Source organism: Oncorhynchus mykiss, chromosome 5, assembly GCF_057628025.1.
Source record: "Oncorhynchus mykiss isolate SJ-2025 chromosome 5, ASM5762802v1, whole genome shotgun sequence".
Taxonomy (NCBI): Eukaryota; Metazoa; Chordata; class Actinopteri; order Salmoniformes; family Salmonidae; genus Oncorhynchus; species Oncorhynchus mykiss.
In genome coordinates this window covers 8,842,867-8,863,407 of record NC_143026.1, presented here as the reverse complement: position 1 = coordinate 8,863,407, position 20,541 = coordinate 8,842,867, and the positions used below count along the sequence as shown (strand labels likewise).

At 42.5% G+C, this 20,541-nt stretch overlaps 1 protein-coding gene across 1 annotated transcript in view; it reads right to left on the bottom strand.

Annotated features, from left to right (window-relative positions):
* The window catches only part of chsy3 (chondroitin sulfate synthase 3), a 184,102-nt gene that overhangs the window by 156,233 nt on the left and 7,328 nt on the right, over positions 1-20,541 (bottom strand). Inside the window, exon 2 of the mRNA XM_036976699.2 lies at positions 19,893-20,176. Coding sequence (XP_036832594.1) covers positions 19,893-20,176 — 284 coding nt within the window. The remainder of the gene's footprint in view (positions 1-19,892; positions 20,177-20,541) is intronic.

The following is a 20,541-nucleotide window of genomic DNA, read 5'->3' as shown; positions in this document are numbered from 1 at the left end:
AAACTGCAGACCCAGCTTCCGACAGGGCAGGCGGAGGGGCAGGTTTCGGGTTGAGAGCCAGACTCGGTCCCCCAGTGCGAACACCGGGGCCTCACTGCGGTGAAGGTCTGCGCCCACTTTCTGGCGCAGTACGGCGCGCTGAAGGTGGACATGGGCGGCCTCTCGTGCGCCGGAACCAGTCGTCCACCGCAGGAGCCTCGGTCTGACTCTGATGCCGAGGAGCCAGAACCGTCTGATACCCCAGTATGCACTGGAAGGGAGAAAGGTTAGTGGAGGAGTGGCGGAGCGAGTTCTGGGCCATCTCTGCCCAGGGCACGAACGCTGCCCACTCCCTCGGCAGGTCCTGGCAATAAAACCTCAAAAACCTACCCACATCCTGATTAACTCTCTCCACCTGCCCGTTACTCTCGGGGTGAAAACCTGAGGTAAGGCTGACCGAGAACCCAGACGTTCCATGAACGCCCTCCAGACCCTGATCAGACACTATATCCTCAGGCACCCGTTAGTGCCGGAAGACGTGTGTAAATACCTCCGCAGTCTGTAGGGCCGTAGGGAGACCGAGCAACGGTAGGAGACGACAGGACTTAGAAAAACGATCCACAATGACCAGGATCGTTGTGTTACCCTGTGAAGGAGGAAGATCAGTCAGGAAATCCACCGACAGGTGCGACCATGGCCGTTGTGGAACGGGTAAGGGTTGTAACTTACCTCTGGGCAGGTGTCTAGGAGCCTTGCACTGGTCGCACACCGAGCATGAGGAAACATAAACCCTCAAGTCCTTAGCTAAAGTGGGTCACCAGTACTTCCCACCAAGACAGCGCACCGCCCGCCCGATACCAGGATGACCAGAGGAGGGTGACATATGGGCCCAATAGATCAGCCGGTCGCTGACAGCAGATGGAACGTACAGACACCGGACACTGAAGGGGAGCGGGATTCGGAGACATATGTTTCCATAGCCTCCGTCTCCGCCTGTGAGAGGGGATACAGGTGAGTCCTGGGAAGTGCAGCGTCTACCAGGAGATCTATCGCACAATCGCCCCGTTGATGAGGTGGTAATTGAGTCGCCTTCTTTTTGTAGAAGTCGAGAGCCAAATCGGCATATTCAGGGGGAATGCGCACGGTGGAGACCTGGTCTGGACTCTCCACTGTAGTAGCACCAACGGAAACCCCTAAACACCTACCTGAGCATTCTCAAGACCACCCCGTGAGAGCCCTCTGTAGCCAAGAAACAGTTGGGTTATGACAAGCTAACCAGGGTAGGCCCAGCACCACGGGAAACGCAGGAGAGTCAATAAGGAAGAGACTAATTCTCTCCGTATGACCCCCTGCGTCACCATGCCCAAAGGCGCGGTGACCTCCCTAATCAACTCTGACCCTAATGGTTGACTATCTAAGGCGTGAACACATCCACGGGAACAATAGGGTGGATGAACTGGATGAACTGCAGAGATCTACAGCTGAGGTGGGAGACTCTGTCCATAGGACAACAATCAGTCATATATTGCACAAATCTGGATTTATGGAAGAGTGGCAAGAAGAAAGCCATTTCTTAAAGATATCCATAAAAAGTGTTGTTTAAAGTTTGCCACAAGCCACCTGGGAGACACACCAAACATGTGGAAGAAGGTGCTCTGGTCAGATGAAACCAAAATTGAACTTTTTGGCAACAATGCAAAACGTTATGTTTGGCGTAAAAGCAACACAGCTGAACACACCATCACCACTGTCAAACATGGTGGTGGCAGCATCATGGTTTGGGCCTGCTTTTCTTCAGCAGGGACAGGGAAGATGGTTAAAATTGATGGGAAGATGGATGGAGCCAAATACAGGACCATTCTGGAAGAAAACCTGATGGAGTCTGCAAAAGACCTGAGACTGGGACGGAGATTTGTCTTCCAACAAGACAATGATCCAAAACATAAAGCAAAATCTACAATGGAATGGTTCAAAAATAAACATATCCAGGTGTTAGAATGGCCAAGTCAAAGTCCAGACCTGAATCCAATCGAGAATCTGTGGAAAGAACTGAAAACTGCTGTTCACAAATGCTCTCCATCCAACCTCACTGAGCTCGAGCTGTTTTGCAAGGAGGAATGGGAAAAAAATTCAGTCTCTCGATGTGCAAAACTGATAGAGACATACCCCAAGCGACTTACAGCTGTAATCGCAGCAAAAGGTGGCGCTACAAAGTATTAACTTAAGGGGGCTGAATAATTTTGCACAGCCAATTTTTCAGTTTTTGATTTGTTAAAAAAGTTTGAAATATCCAATAAATGTCGTTCCACTTCATGATTGTGTCCCACTTGTTGTTGATTCTTCACAAAAAAATACAGTTTTATATCTTTATGTTTGAAGCCTGAAATGTGGCAAAAGGTCGCAAAGTTCAAGGGGGCCGAATACTTTCGCAAGGCACTGTAATTCTGTCTTGACTTTGGAAAGAGTAATAGTTACCTGGTCTGAAAAGAGTGTTTGTTGACAACGCTCTAACACAGTTAACAACATTTACAATTCTAATGTATTCTTTAATTGTGATTGAATCATTCCAGATGCAAATACAGCTGCATTATTTTTAATAAAACCTTTGGTGGCCTCCAGGGGCCATCCCACAAATTGTTATTGATCCTTATGAAATAATTTAGTGAAATGTCAAATTGATCACAGAATGCAGGATTTTGTAGCAATGAAATGTTGAAACACCATATTCTGGAACATAAGAGAATCGGAAATGTGAAGTTGGCAGTAGTAAGCATGGTGGTCAGACAAGCTCTTAGGTAGAATTTCAATTTTTCTTGATGAAAGTAAATAGAGGTGTAGATAATGCATGAAAACGATTTGTGCAAATGATTTATGCCTGAACGGGCAGAAAGTGTACTCTTTTACTTAAATTTATGTAATCGCCAGGCAACAATGTGGTTCTAATCAGAGAGTATATGTTGGAGAGCCTTGGTTGCATTTGGATTAGTAGTTGGTCTTATTAGATTTGTCCTGCATGTCCAAAATGGCATTCATGTTTGTCCCAATAACCAGATGGAATACAGTTCATTCTAACAATATGCTGTTCAGACAATCAAAAAATGTAGGATCATATGAATTTGGAGCATACACATTAATAAAGGCAATTTTCTTTCCATTATGGATACATTTAAGGAAAGTGAATGTGCCTTCTTGGTCTTCGCCTTTCCCCAAGATAATAATTTTGAGTTTCTTATGTCTCATTATGATCACACCTTTAGCTTTGTTTGGGGCTGATGTAGCCAGTTTGTACAAATGGTTCTCTATTCATGCTCTGATGAAGGCATAACTGCCGAAATGCGTTAGTCTGTCCGGCCAAAAATAAAAAGGTGAAATGAGGTGATGTCTTTTTGTCCTTTATTTAAGAAATGTGTCACGGGATACTAGGAGTGGTGGGTTGGAATCAGGCGCAGAGAGCAGGGTTCAGTATATTGTGATTTATTCTCCTCCAAAAAACGGTCACGCCAACATACAGGGCGCATCGACCAGCCCAAACACAGGACCAAACAGTCTGGAGAATACACACACGAAAACCACATCCAACAGAGTAACAAAAAACAATCCCGCACAAAACAAGGGCGGGACAACCTACTACATATAGGGAAGCTAATTAAACCAGAATACACACATGAAAACCACATCCAACAGAGTAACAAAAAACAATCCCGCACAAAACAAGGGCGGGACAACCTACTACATATAGGGAAGCTAATTAAACTAAATACACACAGGTGAAACTAATAAGACAAAACCAACAGACAAACGAAAAAGGGATCGGTAGCGGCTAGTAGGACGGTGATGACGACCGCCGAGCACCGCCCGAACAGGCAGGGGAGCCAACTTCGGCGGAAGTCGTGACACAATGTTTTGGAGTGCGGCCCTTTCCCAATGTTCTTGAACTAATAGGTCAGTATAGGCCTTTTAAATTCCAAGATTCTTACGATTCCCCAAAAAAAAAAACAGAATGAACTATTAATGATGTAATAGTTATCTTTAGTGTTAATGAACCCATAGAAGTGAAACTAAAAATGGGACCCACAAACCATCCCATTGGCCCGTTCCCCACCCATGTAAACAATTCCCCCTTTCCTTAACCCACAAGCTCTCCTTCCAGTAGAGGAGGCTGTAAAACATCTACCGACAAAATGTATCAAACACTCTTATATTCCTCTCAACGTGTGAGGATTTTCCTACGTTCCTATTCGCCCACATGGAAATTCTATGATCGTACAGCGCAGGAAACAAACTTTATTTTCCATACCTGAGAACCTTAGATTGAGACAATATTTCACAGCCTCCATCTTCAGTGGTGATTCTAACAGGAAAACAGTGGAAGCTTAAAAAGCAGTTCTATCTCCAAAGCCACCTGGGGTAGACACATATGCTTCAATTTGCAGACAAGCAGCTTGAGTTAAGTGTTCAAAACACTAGCTAACAGCAGCTTTGGATGGGCTGCCAGAAGGGAGTTACATACTGCAAAGCCAGATGACATTGATGTTGAAAGCCCTGGCACAAAGAAATTGATATCTTCGAGCTGAGGGAATGAGAATCGGGTTTTTTTCTTCAGGAGGATCACAGTTGTTACTTGTTGTGAGCTTAGATAAAAAAAATGATGGCTCTATTTTGTGAGGAAACATGTCTATGGCAGCAAAGCAAGCAATCGGAAACTAGGTTTTGGATTGGGTGTCGACAAGGAATAGTTAATGAGAAAACTTAGAAAGTAATAAACTTTCTGAAGAAAGTACATTTTGGGACCAGAATCAAATATCCCTTAAATAATGTAATAATACATTTTCATACCATTGTATGATCTATTGACTCTTGATGCATCATTGATGGGAATACCACTCCTTGAGCAAAACGTATTTGACCACCTGTCTCCATATTTTGCAGTATTACAAGTAAAAAATGTGCAGTACTTCACCATAAGCTATTTCTGGCCACCTCTTTGAAAACACTGCTCTTGCACTAAACCAGGTGTATATTAGAGGTCGACTGATTAATCCGAATGGCCGATTAATCAGGGCCGATTTCAAGTTTTCATAACAATCGGTAATCGGCATTTTTGGACACCGATCACGGCCGATTACATTGCACTCCACGAGGAGACTGCGTGGCAGGCTGACTAACTGTTATGTGAGTGCAGCAAGGAGCCACGGTAAGGTGCTAGCTAGCATTAAATGTATCTTATAAAAAACAACCAATCGTCACATAATCACTAGTTAACTACACATGGTTGATGATATTACTAGTTTATCTAGCTTGTCCTGCGTTGCATATAATCGATGCGGTGCCTGTTAATTTATCATTGAATCATAGCCGACTTTGCCAAACAGTTATTTAACAAGGCCATTCGCGAAAAAAGCACTGAAAAAAGCACTGCACCAATGTCTACCTAACCATAAACATCAACGCCTTTCTTAAAATCAATACACAAGTATATATTTTTAAACCTGCATATTTAGTTAATATTGCCTGCCTGCTAACATTAATTTCTTTTAACTAGGGAAATTGTGTCACTTCTCTTGCGTTCTGTGCAACAGAGTCAGGCTATATGCAGCAGTTTGGGCCGCCTGGCTCGTCGCAAACTGTGTGAAAACCAACTTCGCCAAACGGGGGATGACTTAACAAAAGCGCAATTGTGAAAAAAGCACAAATGTACCTAACCATAAACATCAATGCCTTTCTAAAATCAATACACAGAGGTATACGGCTTTTGTGGAGCAATGGGTAACGCTGCTTCGAGGGTGGCTGTTGTCGATGTGTTCCTGGTTCGAGCCCAGGTAGGGGCGAGGAGAGGGACGGAAGCTATACTGTTACACTGGCAATACTAAAGTGCCTATAAGAACATCCAATAGTCCAAGGTATGGCCGGGCGCAGTGCAGTGCGCAGTGCACGCTAAACAGGTCGCCAGGTGCACGGTGTTTCCTCCAACACATTGGAGGTGCGCTGTGTTAAGAAGCAGTGCTCCTTGGTTGGTTTGTGTTTCGGAGGACGCATGGCTTTTGACCTTCGTCTCTCCCGAGCCCGTACGGGAGTTGTAGTGATGAGACTAGATCGTAACTATTAACAATTGGATACCACAAAATTGGGGAGAAAAATGGGGTAAAACTCAACAACAAAAAAAAAACACAAAAAAGGTATATGAAATACAAATGGTATAGAGAGAAATAGTCCTATAATTCCTATAATAACTACAACTAAAACTTCTTACCTGGGAATATTGAAGACTCATGTTAAAAGGAACCACCGGCTTTTATATGTTCTCATGTTCTGAGCAAGGAACTTAAAAAAGCTAAGGAACTTAGCTTTTTTACATGGCACATATTACACTTTTACTTTCTTCTCCAACACTGTTTTTGCATTATTTAAACAAAATTGAAAATGTTTCATTATTTATTTGAGGCTAAATTGATTTTATTGATGTATTATATTAAATTAAAATAAGTGTTAATTCAGTATTGTTGTAATACAAATAAATAAATACATTTTTAAAAATCGGTATCGGTATTGAAAAATCATAATCGGTCGACCTCTGGTGTATATCACTTCATTGATTACTCTTGAAAACACAATGAGAATAGATTGAATGAGAGATACCTCTCTTTATACCACTTTATGGAGTTCTTGTTTGCCATCTTTAGTGAATATGAAATTTACAGCACAACATATTAGTACATATACTGTAAATAGCATCCAAAAAACAGATAGCATCCAAAAAACAAGACCTAAAAACACTTTGAAGAAATCACGGCTACGACTTATGACAAATGAGCAGCGAAAGGTAGGTTGCCCCTTCTAAGAGGATATGAAATGAATTAAACATAGCAGATGTACATAGATACACTCATTACCGCGGAGCGAAGCAGATTATTGACTCCAACAGTGGAAAAACGGGCTGAATCTCTCAAATCCGGGGAGGGCTAAGCCCTGACATAGCCTCAGGGACACAGACAGTGTTCTTTTTAATCAATATGCAGATGAAGTTTCCCCAACCATGAAAGCAATTTTATGTTTTGGTGGATTAAGCAAATTCACATAAAGCAACCATATATAAAAATGGTATCTGAATGAGTTTCTTTTTCAGGACTAAAAACTTTTTTTTTATGTGAACCAAATTAACAAAAGTTTTCCTTCGGGCTTTAAGAAAGTGGTGGAAAGAGACAGAACTTAGTCAGTTGACTCAACAACAATTTAACAGAGACTGACTTATAAAATCATTGGCGTTGCTTTATTTATTCAACAGTCGTCATCTACTCTGTATGAGGTAAAAGAGCGGAAGTTTGACTTGTCTGAAGGTTCCTATCCCTAGTACGTTGACTGCTCGTACAGATGGGACTGTGGGAACATGTGGGAACATGCTCATCGACTAAAGTCACCCGTTGAAGTTTGAAATACTTCAACAGTAATTGTCTTCAATGTTTTTTGTCTTCAATGTTTTTTTGTTTGTTTTTTACATGCAAATGTTTTATTTATTTTATTTTATTTATTTATTTTATTTTATTTCACCTTTATTTAACCAGGTAGGCAAGTTGAGAACAAGTTCTCATTTACAATTGCGACCTGGCCAAGATAAAGCAAAGCAGTTCGACACATACAACGACACAGAGTTACACATGGAGTAAAACAAACATACAGTCAATAATACAGTATAAACACGTCTATATACGATGTGAGCAAATGAGGTGAGATAAGGGAGGTAAAGGCAAAAAAAAAGGCCACGGTGGCAAAGTAAATACAATAAAGCAAGTAAAACACTGGAATGGTATGCAGCTGCAGGAGTAAAATGTTTTGCAGTCCCCCACTATGTACTTATGACTTGACGTCTCATCCATAATTTACCTTCTGAAATGAAGTGAGTCTCTCGACGTGGACCTTTGACGATTAGGATGTCTCTGGTTGACCACAAGTTAAGTTGCAGAGAAGAAGTGATAGCACGCAACATATTTCCCCCACACACTTGACATTGCACAACTTGCCCTTGGGACAGCCATTCCGGCACAACATCTGGGTAGCAGTGCTGAGAGATTAGTGCTTTTTGCGGTTGGTTCGGTTTCGGGTTTGATAAAAAAAAATAAAAAAATTAAATCATGGTTTTCGATTTCCGCTTTTTAAACGTTAAATGCACTATGTGGGTTGAGTTCTGTAACAACACAGAATAAAACAATGAATAAAAGTCCCATGATGGTAGTGACTGTCCATTACTGCTTATCACTTATTAACCATCATTTATTCACATTACTTTACTTTATTAAAATATTTCAGTTGTTGTGTTTATTACATTCGTTTTATTTTGATGACTTTATTATTTGAGACTTTATTATTTCATCTCATCTCTATAGAGATGCTGCCTATGCTGTCTGACAAAATCACTGTTTTGTATTTCTTCAAAGTAAATAAGGCATACGTTTGTGACTGCTAAATAGAAACTATCAATCACTTAAATCAGTGGTTCCCAAACTTTGTAGTCCCGTACCCCTTCAAACATTCAACCTCCAGCTGCCCTCACATCTTGACCACCAAAGTCCATTTGATGTCACAAAGCTGTCCAGTACTTTAAAAATATCCTCTCATGCTGTTCTGGTTACCAGCGGTTTGCAGAAGAGGACGTCTTCCTTAATTGTCCCCCCATAAACGTAACGGACATATACCAGGAGCTGTGCCAGGCCCGCCACATCTGTTTACTCATCCAGCTGTAATGCATGTAATTCACTGGCTTGTATGCAAAGCAGTAACTGTTTCTCCTGACCCCTCCTGTCTCAGCCTCCAGTATTTATGCTGCAGTAGTTTATGTGTCGGGGGGCTAGGTTCAGTCCGTTATATCTGGAGTACTTCTCCTGTGTTATCCGGTGTCCTGTGTGAATTTCAGTAAACTCTCTAATTCTCTCTTTCTCTCTCTCGGAGGACCTGAGCCCTAGGACCATGCCTCAGGACTACCTGGCATGATGACTCCTTGCTGTCCCCAGTCCACCTGGCCGTGCTGATGCTCCAGTTTCAACTGTTCTGCCTGCGGCTATGGAACCCTGACCTGTTCACCGGATGTGCTACCTGTCCCAGACCTGCTGTTTTCAACTCTCTAGAGACAGCAGGAGCGGTAGAGATACTCTTAATGATCGGCTATGAAAAGCCAACTGAGATTTACTCCTGAGGTGCTGACCTGTTGCACCCTCAACAACTACTGTGATTATTATTATTTGACCATGCTGGTCATTTATGAACATTTGAACATCTTGGCCATGTTCTGTTATAATCTCCACTCGGCACAGCCAGAAGAGGACTGGCCACCCCTCATAGCCTGGTTCCTCTCTAGGTTTCTTCCTAGGTTTTGGCCTTTCTAGGGAGTTTTTCCTAGCCACCGTGCTTCTACACCTGCATTGCTTGCTGTTTGGGGGTTTTATGCTGTGTTTCTGTACAGCACTTGGAGATGTCAGCTGATGTAAGAAGGGCTATGTAAATAAATTTGATTTGATTTCAAAACATCTCCTGCCATATCACTGATGCGTCGTGAAACAGTGATGTTTGATGAAGGCATTGTCTGTGTAGCCTTTCCCCCAGCATTATCCCTGCCATATCCCGGCAGCAGGAAGAACTAAGTCCTCCACAATAGTATGGGGCTTGCCTGTCATAGCCACAAGGTAGCTCACCATATAAGACGCTTCTAGCTCTTCTGGCTTACAAAAATTATGAAATGGAATTAAAATAATTGAACCCATTAGTTGTTTAAAAATGGGAAAATTACCAACATTTCAGTTAATCACTGAGCACTACTGGCTAGATTTCATTGAGACAAAGGAAACCATCACCCTATGTAACTACCATGTGCAGGAAACCATCACCCTATGTAACTAACCTGTGTAAGGAAACTATCACCCTATGTAACTACCATGTGTAAGGAAACTATCACCCTATGTAACTAACCTGTGTAAGGAAACTATCACCCTATGTAACTACCATGTGTAAGGAAACTATCACCCTATGTAACTACCATGTGCAGGAAACCATCACCCTATGCATCTACCATGTGCAGGAAACCATCACCCTATGCAACTACCATGTGCAGGAAACCATCACCCTATGCATCTACCATGTATAAGGAAACCATCACCCTATGTATCTACCATGTGTAATGAAACCATCACCCTATGTAACTACCATGTGTAATGAAACCATCACCCTATGTAACTAACCTGTGTAATGAAACCATCACCCTATGTAACTAACCTGTGTCTCTCTCACTCCTTCTCATGTGTTGGATGGATACATTAGCATGTTACGCTTAGAGTTCCACCTACTCAATGGGGTTGGCGAAAAACAACAAAAACAGGAAATGCTTGAAATGAGCACATTCAGACTCATAACTCATGAGTTCAGTGGGACACATATACACCGAGGGAGATTGAGATATCCTAACTGCAGTGCAAGGAAGAAAATAGTAGCAAAGCAGTCATAGTGCTCGACACAGAGCTTATGAATTCGCTACGGCGAGGGAAAATGCCATCTTGCAGGATATTTTGCGATGAAGGTATGATGTGCTGAGCAAAGCCTCTCTAGGGGGAGATTCAGTGTATATTCAGGGTCTTTTACATGTAGAGATGTGTGGTAGTGGAGTTAGTGTGTTGTGAATTCTGTAATGAAGGTATTGTAATGTTTACAATATTTTTCCGGGAACCCAGGAAGAGTAATGGGGATCCATAATAATTCCAAATGTTACAAAACATCAAGATAATAGACGTGTCATGTCGAATAAAGAACCATGTCAGCGGTTTATATTACTATTCCACTGGCTAGGTCATGAACACGGCACCCTAGTTAATTGAATAAGCCTGGTTCATCATGTGGTTGCCTGGGCTGACCTACTGTTTTTCTCCCGACCGCAGGAGGTTGGTGGCACCTTAATTGGTGAGGACGGGCTCGTGGTAATCGCTGGAGCGGAATCAATGGAATGGTATCAAATACATCACATGGTTTGATGCGATTCCATTACATTTACGTTCCAGCGATTATTATGAGCCGTCCTCCCCTCAGCATCCTCCGCTGCACCTGACCTATGAAGTCATGTAACTCACACTTCCTGGAAGCTGCAATTCTAAGCTATCAGATCGTTCTGCAAGCAGAGCATCAGAGTGGAATGCAATTACATTACCAGTGTATGATCAAATAAAAAATGCAATGAGATACAGCAACAGCATTGCAGGTAGGGGTTAGAACCGGTTCAGAGAACAGAACCAAAAACATAAAAAGATTGACATTTTTCATGGAACAAAATCAGAACCCTGTGCCTTCGGAAAGTATTCAGACCCCTTGACTTTTTCCACATTTTGTTACATTACATCAATTCTAAATCTTTTTTCTCAGCAATCTAGTACGCCATAATGACAAAGTGAAAACAGGTTAAGAAAGGTTTATAAAAAAAATAGACAGAAAAACCTTATTTACATAAGTATTCAGACCCTTTGCTATGAGACTCAAAATTGAGCTCAAGTGCATAGTGTTTCCATTGATCATCCTTGAGATGTTTCTACAACTTGATTGGAGTCCACCTGTGGTAAATTCAATAGATTGGACATGTTTTGGAAAGGCACAAACCTGTCTATATAAGGTCCCACAGGTGAGAGTGCGCAAAAACCAAGCCATGAGGTGGAAGAAATTATCCGTAGAGCTCAGAGACAGGATTGTGTTGAGTTACAGATCTGGGGAAGGATACCAAAAAGTTTCTGCAGCATTGAAGGTCCCCAAGAACACAGTGGCCTCCATCATTCTTAAATGGAAGAAGCTTGGAACCAACAAGACTCTTCCTAGAGCTGGCCGCCCGGCCAAACTGAACAATCGGGGGAGAAGGGCCTTGGTCAGGGAAGTGACCAAGAACCTGCTGGTCACTCTGACAGAGCTCTAAAGTTCCTCTGTGGAGACTGGAGAACCTTCCAGAATAACAACCATTTCTGCAGTACTCCACCAATCAGGCCTTTATGGTAGAGTGGCCAGACAGAAGCCACTCCTCAGTAAAAGGCACATGGCAGCCCGTTTGGAGTTTGCCAAAAGGCACCTAAAGGACTCTCAAACCATGAGAAACAAGATTCTCACTCGTTGGCCTGAATGCCAAGTGTCACGTCTGAAGGAAACCTGGCACCATCCCTAAGGTGAAGCATGGTGATGGCAGCCTCATGTCTGAAGAAAACCTGGCACCATCCCTAAGGTGAAGCATGGTGGTGGCAGCCTCATGTCTCTATACTTCTGTCCAGTCCTTGGACACTGTGCTATCTAACCTCCAAACGAGCTTCAATGCCATACAACACTCCTTCCGTGGCCTCCAACTGCTCTTAAACGCTAGTAAAACCAAATGCATGCTTTTCAACCGTTCGCTGCCTGCACCCGCACGCCCGACCACCCTGGATGGTTCTGACCTAGAATATGTGGACATCTATAAGTACCTAGGTGTCTGGCTAGACTGTAAACTCTCCTTCCAGACTCATATCAAACATCTCCAATCTAAAATCAAACCTAGAGTCGGCTTTCTATTCCGCAACAAAGCCTCCTTCACTCACGCCGCCAAACTTACCCTAGTAAAACTGACTATCCTACCGATCCTCGACTTCGGCGATGTCATCTACAAAATAGCTTCCAATACTCTACTCAGCAAACTGGATGCAGTTTATCACAGTGCCATCCGTTTTGTTACTAAAGCACCTTATACCACACACCACTGCGACCTGTATGCTCTAGTCGGCTGGCCCTCGCTACATATTCGTCGCCAGACCCACTGGCTCCAGGTCATCTACAAGTCCATGTTAGGTAAAGCTCCGCCTTATCTCAGTTCACTGGTCATGATGGTAGCACGCTCTCCAGCAGGTGTATCTTACTGATCACCCCTAAAGCCAACACCTCATTTGGCCACCTTTCGTTCCAGTTTTCTGCAGCCTGTGACTGGAACGAATTGCAAAAATCGCTGAAGTTGGAGACTTTTATCTCCCTCACCAACTTCAAACATCTGCTATCTGAGCAGCTAACCGATCGCTGCAGCTGTACATAGTCTATCGGTAAATAGCCCACCCAATTTTACCTACCTCATCCCCATACTGTTTATATTTATTTACTTTTCTGCTCTTTTGCACATCAATTTCTCTACCTGTACATGACCATCTGATCATTTATCACTCCAGTGTTAATCTGCACAAATGTAATTATTCACCTACCTCCTCATGCCTTTTGCACACAATGTATATAGACTATTTTTTTCTACTGTGTTCTTGACTTGTTTATTGTTTACTCCATGTGTAACTCTGTGTTGTTGTCTGTTCACACTGCTATGCTTTATCTTGGCCAGGTCGCAGTTGTAAATGAGAACTTGTTCTCAACTAGCCTACCTGGTTAAATAAAGGTGAAATAAAAATAAAATAAATGTCTGAAGGAAACCTGGCACCATGAAGCATGGCAGCATCATGTTTTTCAGCGACGGGGACTGGGAGACTAGTCAGGATCGAGGCAAAGATGAACGAAGCAAAGTAGAGAGATTATTGATGAAAACCTGCTCCAGAGCACTCAGGACCTCAGACTGGGGTGAAGGTTCACCTTCCAGCAGGACAACAACTCAAGCACACAGTCAAGACAATGCAGAAGTGGCTTCGGGACAAGTCTTTGAATGTCCTTGAGTGGCCCAGCCAGAGCCCGGACTTGAACCCGATCGAACATCTCTGGAGAGACCTGAAAATAGCTGTGCAGCAACGCTCCCCATCCAACCTGACAGAGCTTGAGAGGATCTGCAGAGTGGAATGGGAGAAACTCCCCAAATACAGGTGTGCCAAGGCTGTAGCGTCATACCCAAGAAGACTCGAGACTGTAATCACTTCCAAAGGTGCTTCAACAAAGTACTGAGTAAAATGTCTGAATACTTATGTAAATGTTTATGTAAACTGTTTTTTTAATTATACATTTGCAAGAAAATCTAAAAACCTGTTTTTGCTTTGTCATTATGAGGTATTGTGTGTAGATTGATCAGGAAAAAAACTATTTAATACATTTTAGAATAAGGCTGTAACATAACAAAATGTGGAAAAAGTCAGAGGGTCTGAATACTTTCCAAATGCACCGTATACTGTTCCAGAACAGAACCAGTCATGCAAAAACGCAACAAAGCGCCTATGCAAAGCCAATCAGAAACTTATTCCAGTCTCTGCCTGAAGTCAAGGCTAGTGTGTGTGTGTGTGTGTGTGTGTGTGTGTGTGTGTGTGTGTGTGTGTGTGTGTGTGTGTGTGTGTGTGTTTGTCGGCTACCTGCCCCTCCCCCTCCCCCTCCAAAGCATAGCTGTAGCCTACTGACGTTACACTGGCGTGATTCAGAAGATAGATAGAAGACTTTTAATTAGAAAATAATGGATTAACTTTTTCAATACAAGTTTGGGATACTATAGCTTTCACATTTCTCATTGGATTTATGAATTACAAAAAGGCAAGATGTGTTTTTAATTCTGGTGCCACTGCACACACAAGCTTTGTTAACTAACTAGCTTCTCTGGTCCAACGTTAAGTCAACTCTGAAGTTCAAAGACATTCAAAGTTCCTCCATAGAATCCGTACCTCTGTAGGTATAATTCTGTGAGCCTAATTCAGATAATACATGTCATCACAGGATGCCCAACGTTCCTCCACCCTCTCTCACTCTCTCCTCACCTGCAAAGTTTCAGTTGCATCTCGCACCTGACACTTGTCTTCCCATCAAGCATGTAAACAACTAGCTGAACTATAGCTCGCCTGCTCCATAGCAAGCTGCTTAAACTAATAACACACAAATTATTGTATTTTTCGTGTCTATATTGAATACATAATTTAAACATTCACAGTGTAGGTTGGAAAAAGTATGTGAACCCCTAGGCTAAATGACTTTTCCAAAAGCTAATTGGAGTCAGGATTCAGCTAACCTGGAGTCCAATCAATGAGACAAGATTGGAGATGAGGGTTAGAGCTGCCTTGCCCTATAAAAAACACTCACAAAATTTGAGAAGCATTGCCTGATGTGAACCATGCCTCGAAAAGAGATCTCAGAAGACTTAAGATTAAGAATTGTCGACTTGCATAAAGCTGGAAAGGGTTACAAAAGTATCTCTAAAAGCCTTGATGTTCATCAGTCCACGGTAAGACAAATTGTCTATAAATGGAGAAAGTTCAGCACTGTTGCTACTCTCCCTAGGAGTGGCTGTCCTGTACAGATGACTGCAAGAGCACAACGCAGAATGCTCAATGAGGTTATGAAGAATCCTAGTGTCAGCTAAAGACTTACAGAAATCTCTGGAACATGGTAACATCTCTGTTGATGAGTCTACGATACGTAAAACACTAAACAAGAATGGTGTTCATGAGAGGACACCACAGAAGAAGCCACTGCTGTCCAAAAAAAACATTGCTGCACGTCTGAAGTTAGCAAAAGAGCACCTGGATGTTCCACAGCGCTTCTGGCAAAATATTCAGATTAAACTAAAGTTGAAAAAAGGCACAGCACAGCACACCAACATCAAAACCTCATCCCAACTGTAAAGTATGGTGGAGGGAGCATCATGGTTTGGGGCTGCTTTGCTGCCTCAGGGCCTGGACAGCTTGCTATCATCGACAGAAAAATGAATTCCCAAGTTTATCAAGACATTTTGCAGGAGAATGTCCACCAATTTGTAGCTCAACAGAAGTTGGGTGATGCAACAGGACAACGACCCAAAGCACAGAAGTAAATCAACAACAGAAATGCTTCAACAGAAGAAAATAGGCCTTTTGGAGTGGTTCAGTCAGAGTCCTGATCTCAACCCGTTTGAGATGCTTTGGCCTGACCTCAAGAGAGTGGTTCACACCAAACATGGTCCAAAAACTACATCAAATGTTTGGTTGAGGTTATTGCTGCCAAAGGACGGTCAACCAGTTATTAAATCCAAGGGTTCATATACCCTTTCCCACCCTGCACTGTGAATGTTTACACGGTGTGTTCAATAAAGACATGAACATGTATAATTGTTTGTGCGTTATTAGTTTAAGCAGACTGTGTTTGTCTATTGTTGTGACTTAGATGAAGATCAGATCACATTTTATGACCAATTTATGCAGAAATCCAGGTAATTCCAAAGAGTTCGCATACTTTTTCTTGCCACTGTAAACCAGTACTTTTTTGGAGTTCGAACCAGTTCACAACTTTATTTAGCTGTAGAATGGAACTAAATAAATAATGGTTCTATTCAAAAATAAAATATAATTCTGGTTCATACCCCCTGATTGCTGGTACTGTATTAACAATGGGCTGTTCTGTTTAGCTCAGGTTAAGGCTCTGATTTGGATTAACAACAACCGTGAGGCATGTACTCACAGTTAACCCCCATGGCATAACAGGACTTGGGACACACGGCTGAAACACAAGCCTTGAATTGTATTCAAAGACATACTAGCCATATACAGAGCCATCAGAAAGTATTCATCATCTTTGATTTATTCCACATTTTGTTGTGTTACAGCCTGAAATTAAAATTTATTAAATTAAAATGTAAAATCTCACCCATCTACACACAATAACTCATAATGAAAAAGTGAAAACATATATCTTTTTTGAAATGTTAGCAAATTTATTGAAAATGAATACAGCAATATATCATTTACATAACTATTCACACCCCTGAGTCAATATATATTAGAATCACCATCGGCAGCAATTACAGTGAGTATTTCTGAATAAGTCTCTATGAGCTTTGCCAACCTGGATTGTACAATATTTTGTACAATATTCTTACAATTCTTCAAACTCTATCAAGTTGGTTGTTGATCATTGCCAGACAATCATTTTCAAGTCTTGCTATAGATTTTCAAGCCGATTTAAGTCAAAACTGTAACTAGGCCACCCAGGAATATTCAAGGTCGTCTTCGTAAGTAATTCCAGTGTATATTTGGCCTTGTATTTTCTGTTATTGTCCTGCTGAATGGTGAATTTGTATCCCAGTGTCTGTTGAAAAGTAGACTGAACCAGGTTTTCCTCTAGGATTTTGCCTGTGGTTAGCTCTGTTCTGTTTCTTTTTATCTCAAAAACGTCCCTAGTCCTTGCGATGACAAGCATACTCATAACATGATGCAGCCACCACCATGCTTGAAAATAAGAAGATTGGTACTCACCGATGTGTTGTGTTGGATTTGCAGCACCCAAACATAAGACTTTGCATTCAGAATTTTTTTTGCAGTTTTACTTTAGTGCCTTATTGCAAACAGGATGCATGTTTTGAAATATGTTTATTCTGTACAGGCTTCCTTCTTTTCACTCTGTCATTTCAGTTAGTATTGTGGAGTAACTACAATGTTGTTGATCCCTCCTCAGTTTTCTCATATCACAGCCATTAAACTCTGTAAGTGTTTTAAAGTCACCATTGGCCTCATGGTGAAATCCCTGAGCGGTTTCTTTGCTCTCCAGCAACTGAGGTAGGAAGGATGCCTGTATCTTTGTAGTAACTGTATGTATTGATACACCAGCCAATGTGTAATTAATAACTTCACCATACTCAAAGGGAAATTCAATGTCTGATTTTTCTATTTCTACTGATCTACCAATAGGTACCCTTCTTTGCGGAGCATTGGAAAACCTCCTTGTTCTTTGTGGCTGAATCCCTGCTTGAAATTCAGTGCTCGACTGAGGGACGTTACAGATACACTACATTACCAAAGGTATATGGACACCTGCTCGTCGAACATCTCATTCCAAAATCATGGGCATTAATATGGAGTTGGTCCCCCCCCTTTCCTGCTATAACAGCCTCCACTCTTCTGGGAAGGCTTTCCACTAGACTTTGGAACATTGCTGCGGGGACTTTCTTCCATTCAGCCACAAGAGCATTAGTGAGGTTGGGCACTGATGTTGGGCGATTAGGCGATTCATCCCAAAAGTGTTTGATGGGGTTGAGGTCAGGGCTTTGTGCAGGCCAGCCAAGTTTTGCCACATCGATCTCGAAAAATCATTTCTGTATGAACCTCGCTTTGTACACGGTGGCATTATCATGCTGAAACAGGAAAGGGCCTTCCCCAACTGCTGCCACAAATTTGGAAGCACAGAATCGTCTAGAATGTCATTGTATGCTGTAGCGTTAAGATTTCCCTTCACTGGGCCTAGCCCAAACCACGAAAAACAGTCCCAAACCTCCACCAAACTTTACAGTTCTCCTGGCACTCTCCTGGCACTCTGCAAACCCAGATTATTCCGTCGGACGGCCAGATGGTGAAGCGTGATTCATCCCTCCAGAGAATGCGTTTCCACTGCTCCAATAGTGGTGAGCTTTACACCACTCCAGCTGACCGCTTGGCATTTCGCATGGTGATCTTAGGCTTGTGTGCAGCTGCTCATCCATGTAACACAACAAAATGTGGAAAACTTCAAGGGGTGTGATACTTTCTGATGGCACTGTAGTAGTTCAATATTAATGCTTTCAAATCATGATAAAAGTACCTAAAGGGGAGAGGTTGAAATCCATTAGTAATTCTGTGTGACAAGACAGTGTTCCGTGTGACAAAAGACAGTGATTTTTCTGTGTGACAAGACTTTGTGCAATAAAGGAAAATACTGCAGTCTCCTGCAAATCCAATTTAATCTTGATAAACTATTTCAGTAAACCATTCACTCTCAGAATATGTGGCATTTTATAGTTAATCCATTCAACAAGCTTCGCAGCCTGCAGCCATCCATTTATTTCCAATCTCATCTACGGCGCTGGTGAAATTGGTGACAACCACAAATGGCAACAGAAATTACTTTGACCAGAGGTAATGTGTTTAGAGCAGGTCACATCATTTTTTGCATAGCGCTGAGCTGGAAGTGATGCGCTCCGATTGTAGTAAATGAAACCTGCTACACTACGCTTTACCACTCCAGCCGACGCTTGGCAACGCGCATGGTGATCTTAGGCTTGTGTGCAGCTGCTCATCCACGTAACACAACAAAATGTGGAAAACTTCAAGGGGTGTGAATACTTTTTGACGGCACTATAGTACCTACAAGTGTAGGTAGTAGTAAATGTAGCCGCTATTGGCTCTGGAGTCTTAAGCATAAATTACACTTAAGGTCAATTTTCTCCAAATCAAGAAAATTTGTACAAATTCTTATAGTGGAATGTACTACACAGGAAAAATGACCCCTTTACGCTGAAATGTAGTTTGTTAGCATAACACAGTCAGCTATAGCATATGTCAACATAATCTATCAAATAACACTATAATAAATATGTATGGTCTTCAACAGCGGTGGCATGTAGAGTACACTATTTCACCACTTAGCAATCGAGAGCAGACAGATCTCTCCCTACATCCATTTGTCATGAGGCCAACTCTTTATGCTCATCCCCACAGGAGATAACATATTTGGAGGGAATGGATTTGCCATTAGAGAGAGTCCCAATTCCTGGGAAAAGAAAGGATATTCTGACGACCACTGACACATGATGCTTCAGGCCAAGGTGGTTGCCAAAGGAAACACACCCCGGCATACAAAAACACGCACGTGCGCTCACATGCACACATACACACAGACAGACACGCACACACACTTTTCTTACAAATGGTGTCCTTCAGAAAGACTGCCATCCATGACCGTGAAAGAGCTCATTCTCTGGTCTCCTTAAGAAAGACTGCCATCCATGACTGTGTAAGAGCCCATTCTCTGGTCTCCTTCAGAAAGACTGCCATCCATGACTGTGTAAGAGCCCATTCTCTGGAGGCTTTTGCCAGTAAAAGGCAATAGCATAAAACACTAGGCCACTAAAAGCCAGTCAATTGAAAACTTAAGACCCATCACGTCGAGAGTGTACAATGCATCTCCGTGAAACGTAACAAAAAAACAGGCCTCCCTCCCTTCACCAGACAAAACATCAAATTGTCTCTTACCTCGTAGGACCAGACGCACTGGGTACCCCCGAAGCGGCGCACGCAGCGACCCACCTCCACATCCTCGTGGGTGGTGTACATCTCCCTGAGACAGGTCCCGATGTGAGGCACCATCCTCCTCAGCACCTCTCTGCTGAAGATCATGCCCGGGCCCCCCATGCAGAAGTTCTCCCCGGGCTCCAGGGCCAGCTTTCCAAGCTCCTCGGCTGTGCCCAGGCCCGTCTGACCAAGGTACAGGGGCTGGCTGCTATTCAGAGAGCGCAGGAATGACTCAAGCTTTTCGCCTGTGTGGATGGATGGACGGGAGAGAGAGAGTGAGATACAAAGAGTATCAAAGAAAATATCTAGGCAGTAGGAAGTAGGCATGCTTATATAAAGCTAGTAATAGGTACAGTAGTAGGCAGGTTAATATAAAGCTAGTAGTAGGTACAGTAGTAGGCAGGCTAATATAAAGCTAGTAATAGCCAGTAGGCAGGCTAATATAAAGCTAGTAGTAGGTACAGTAGTAGGCAGGCTAATATAAAGCTAGTAGTAGGTACAGTAGTAGGCAGGCTAATATAAAGCTAGTAGTAGGTACAGTAGTAGGCAGGCTAATATAAAGCTAGTAGTAGGTACAGTAGTAGGCAGGCTAATATAAATCTAGTAATAG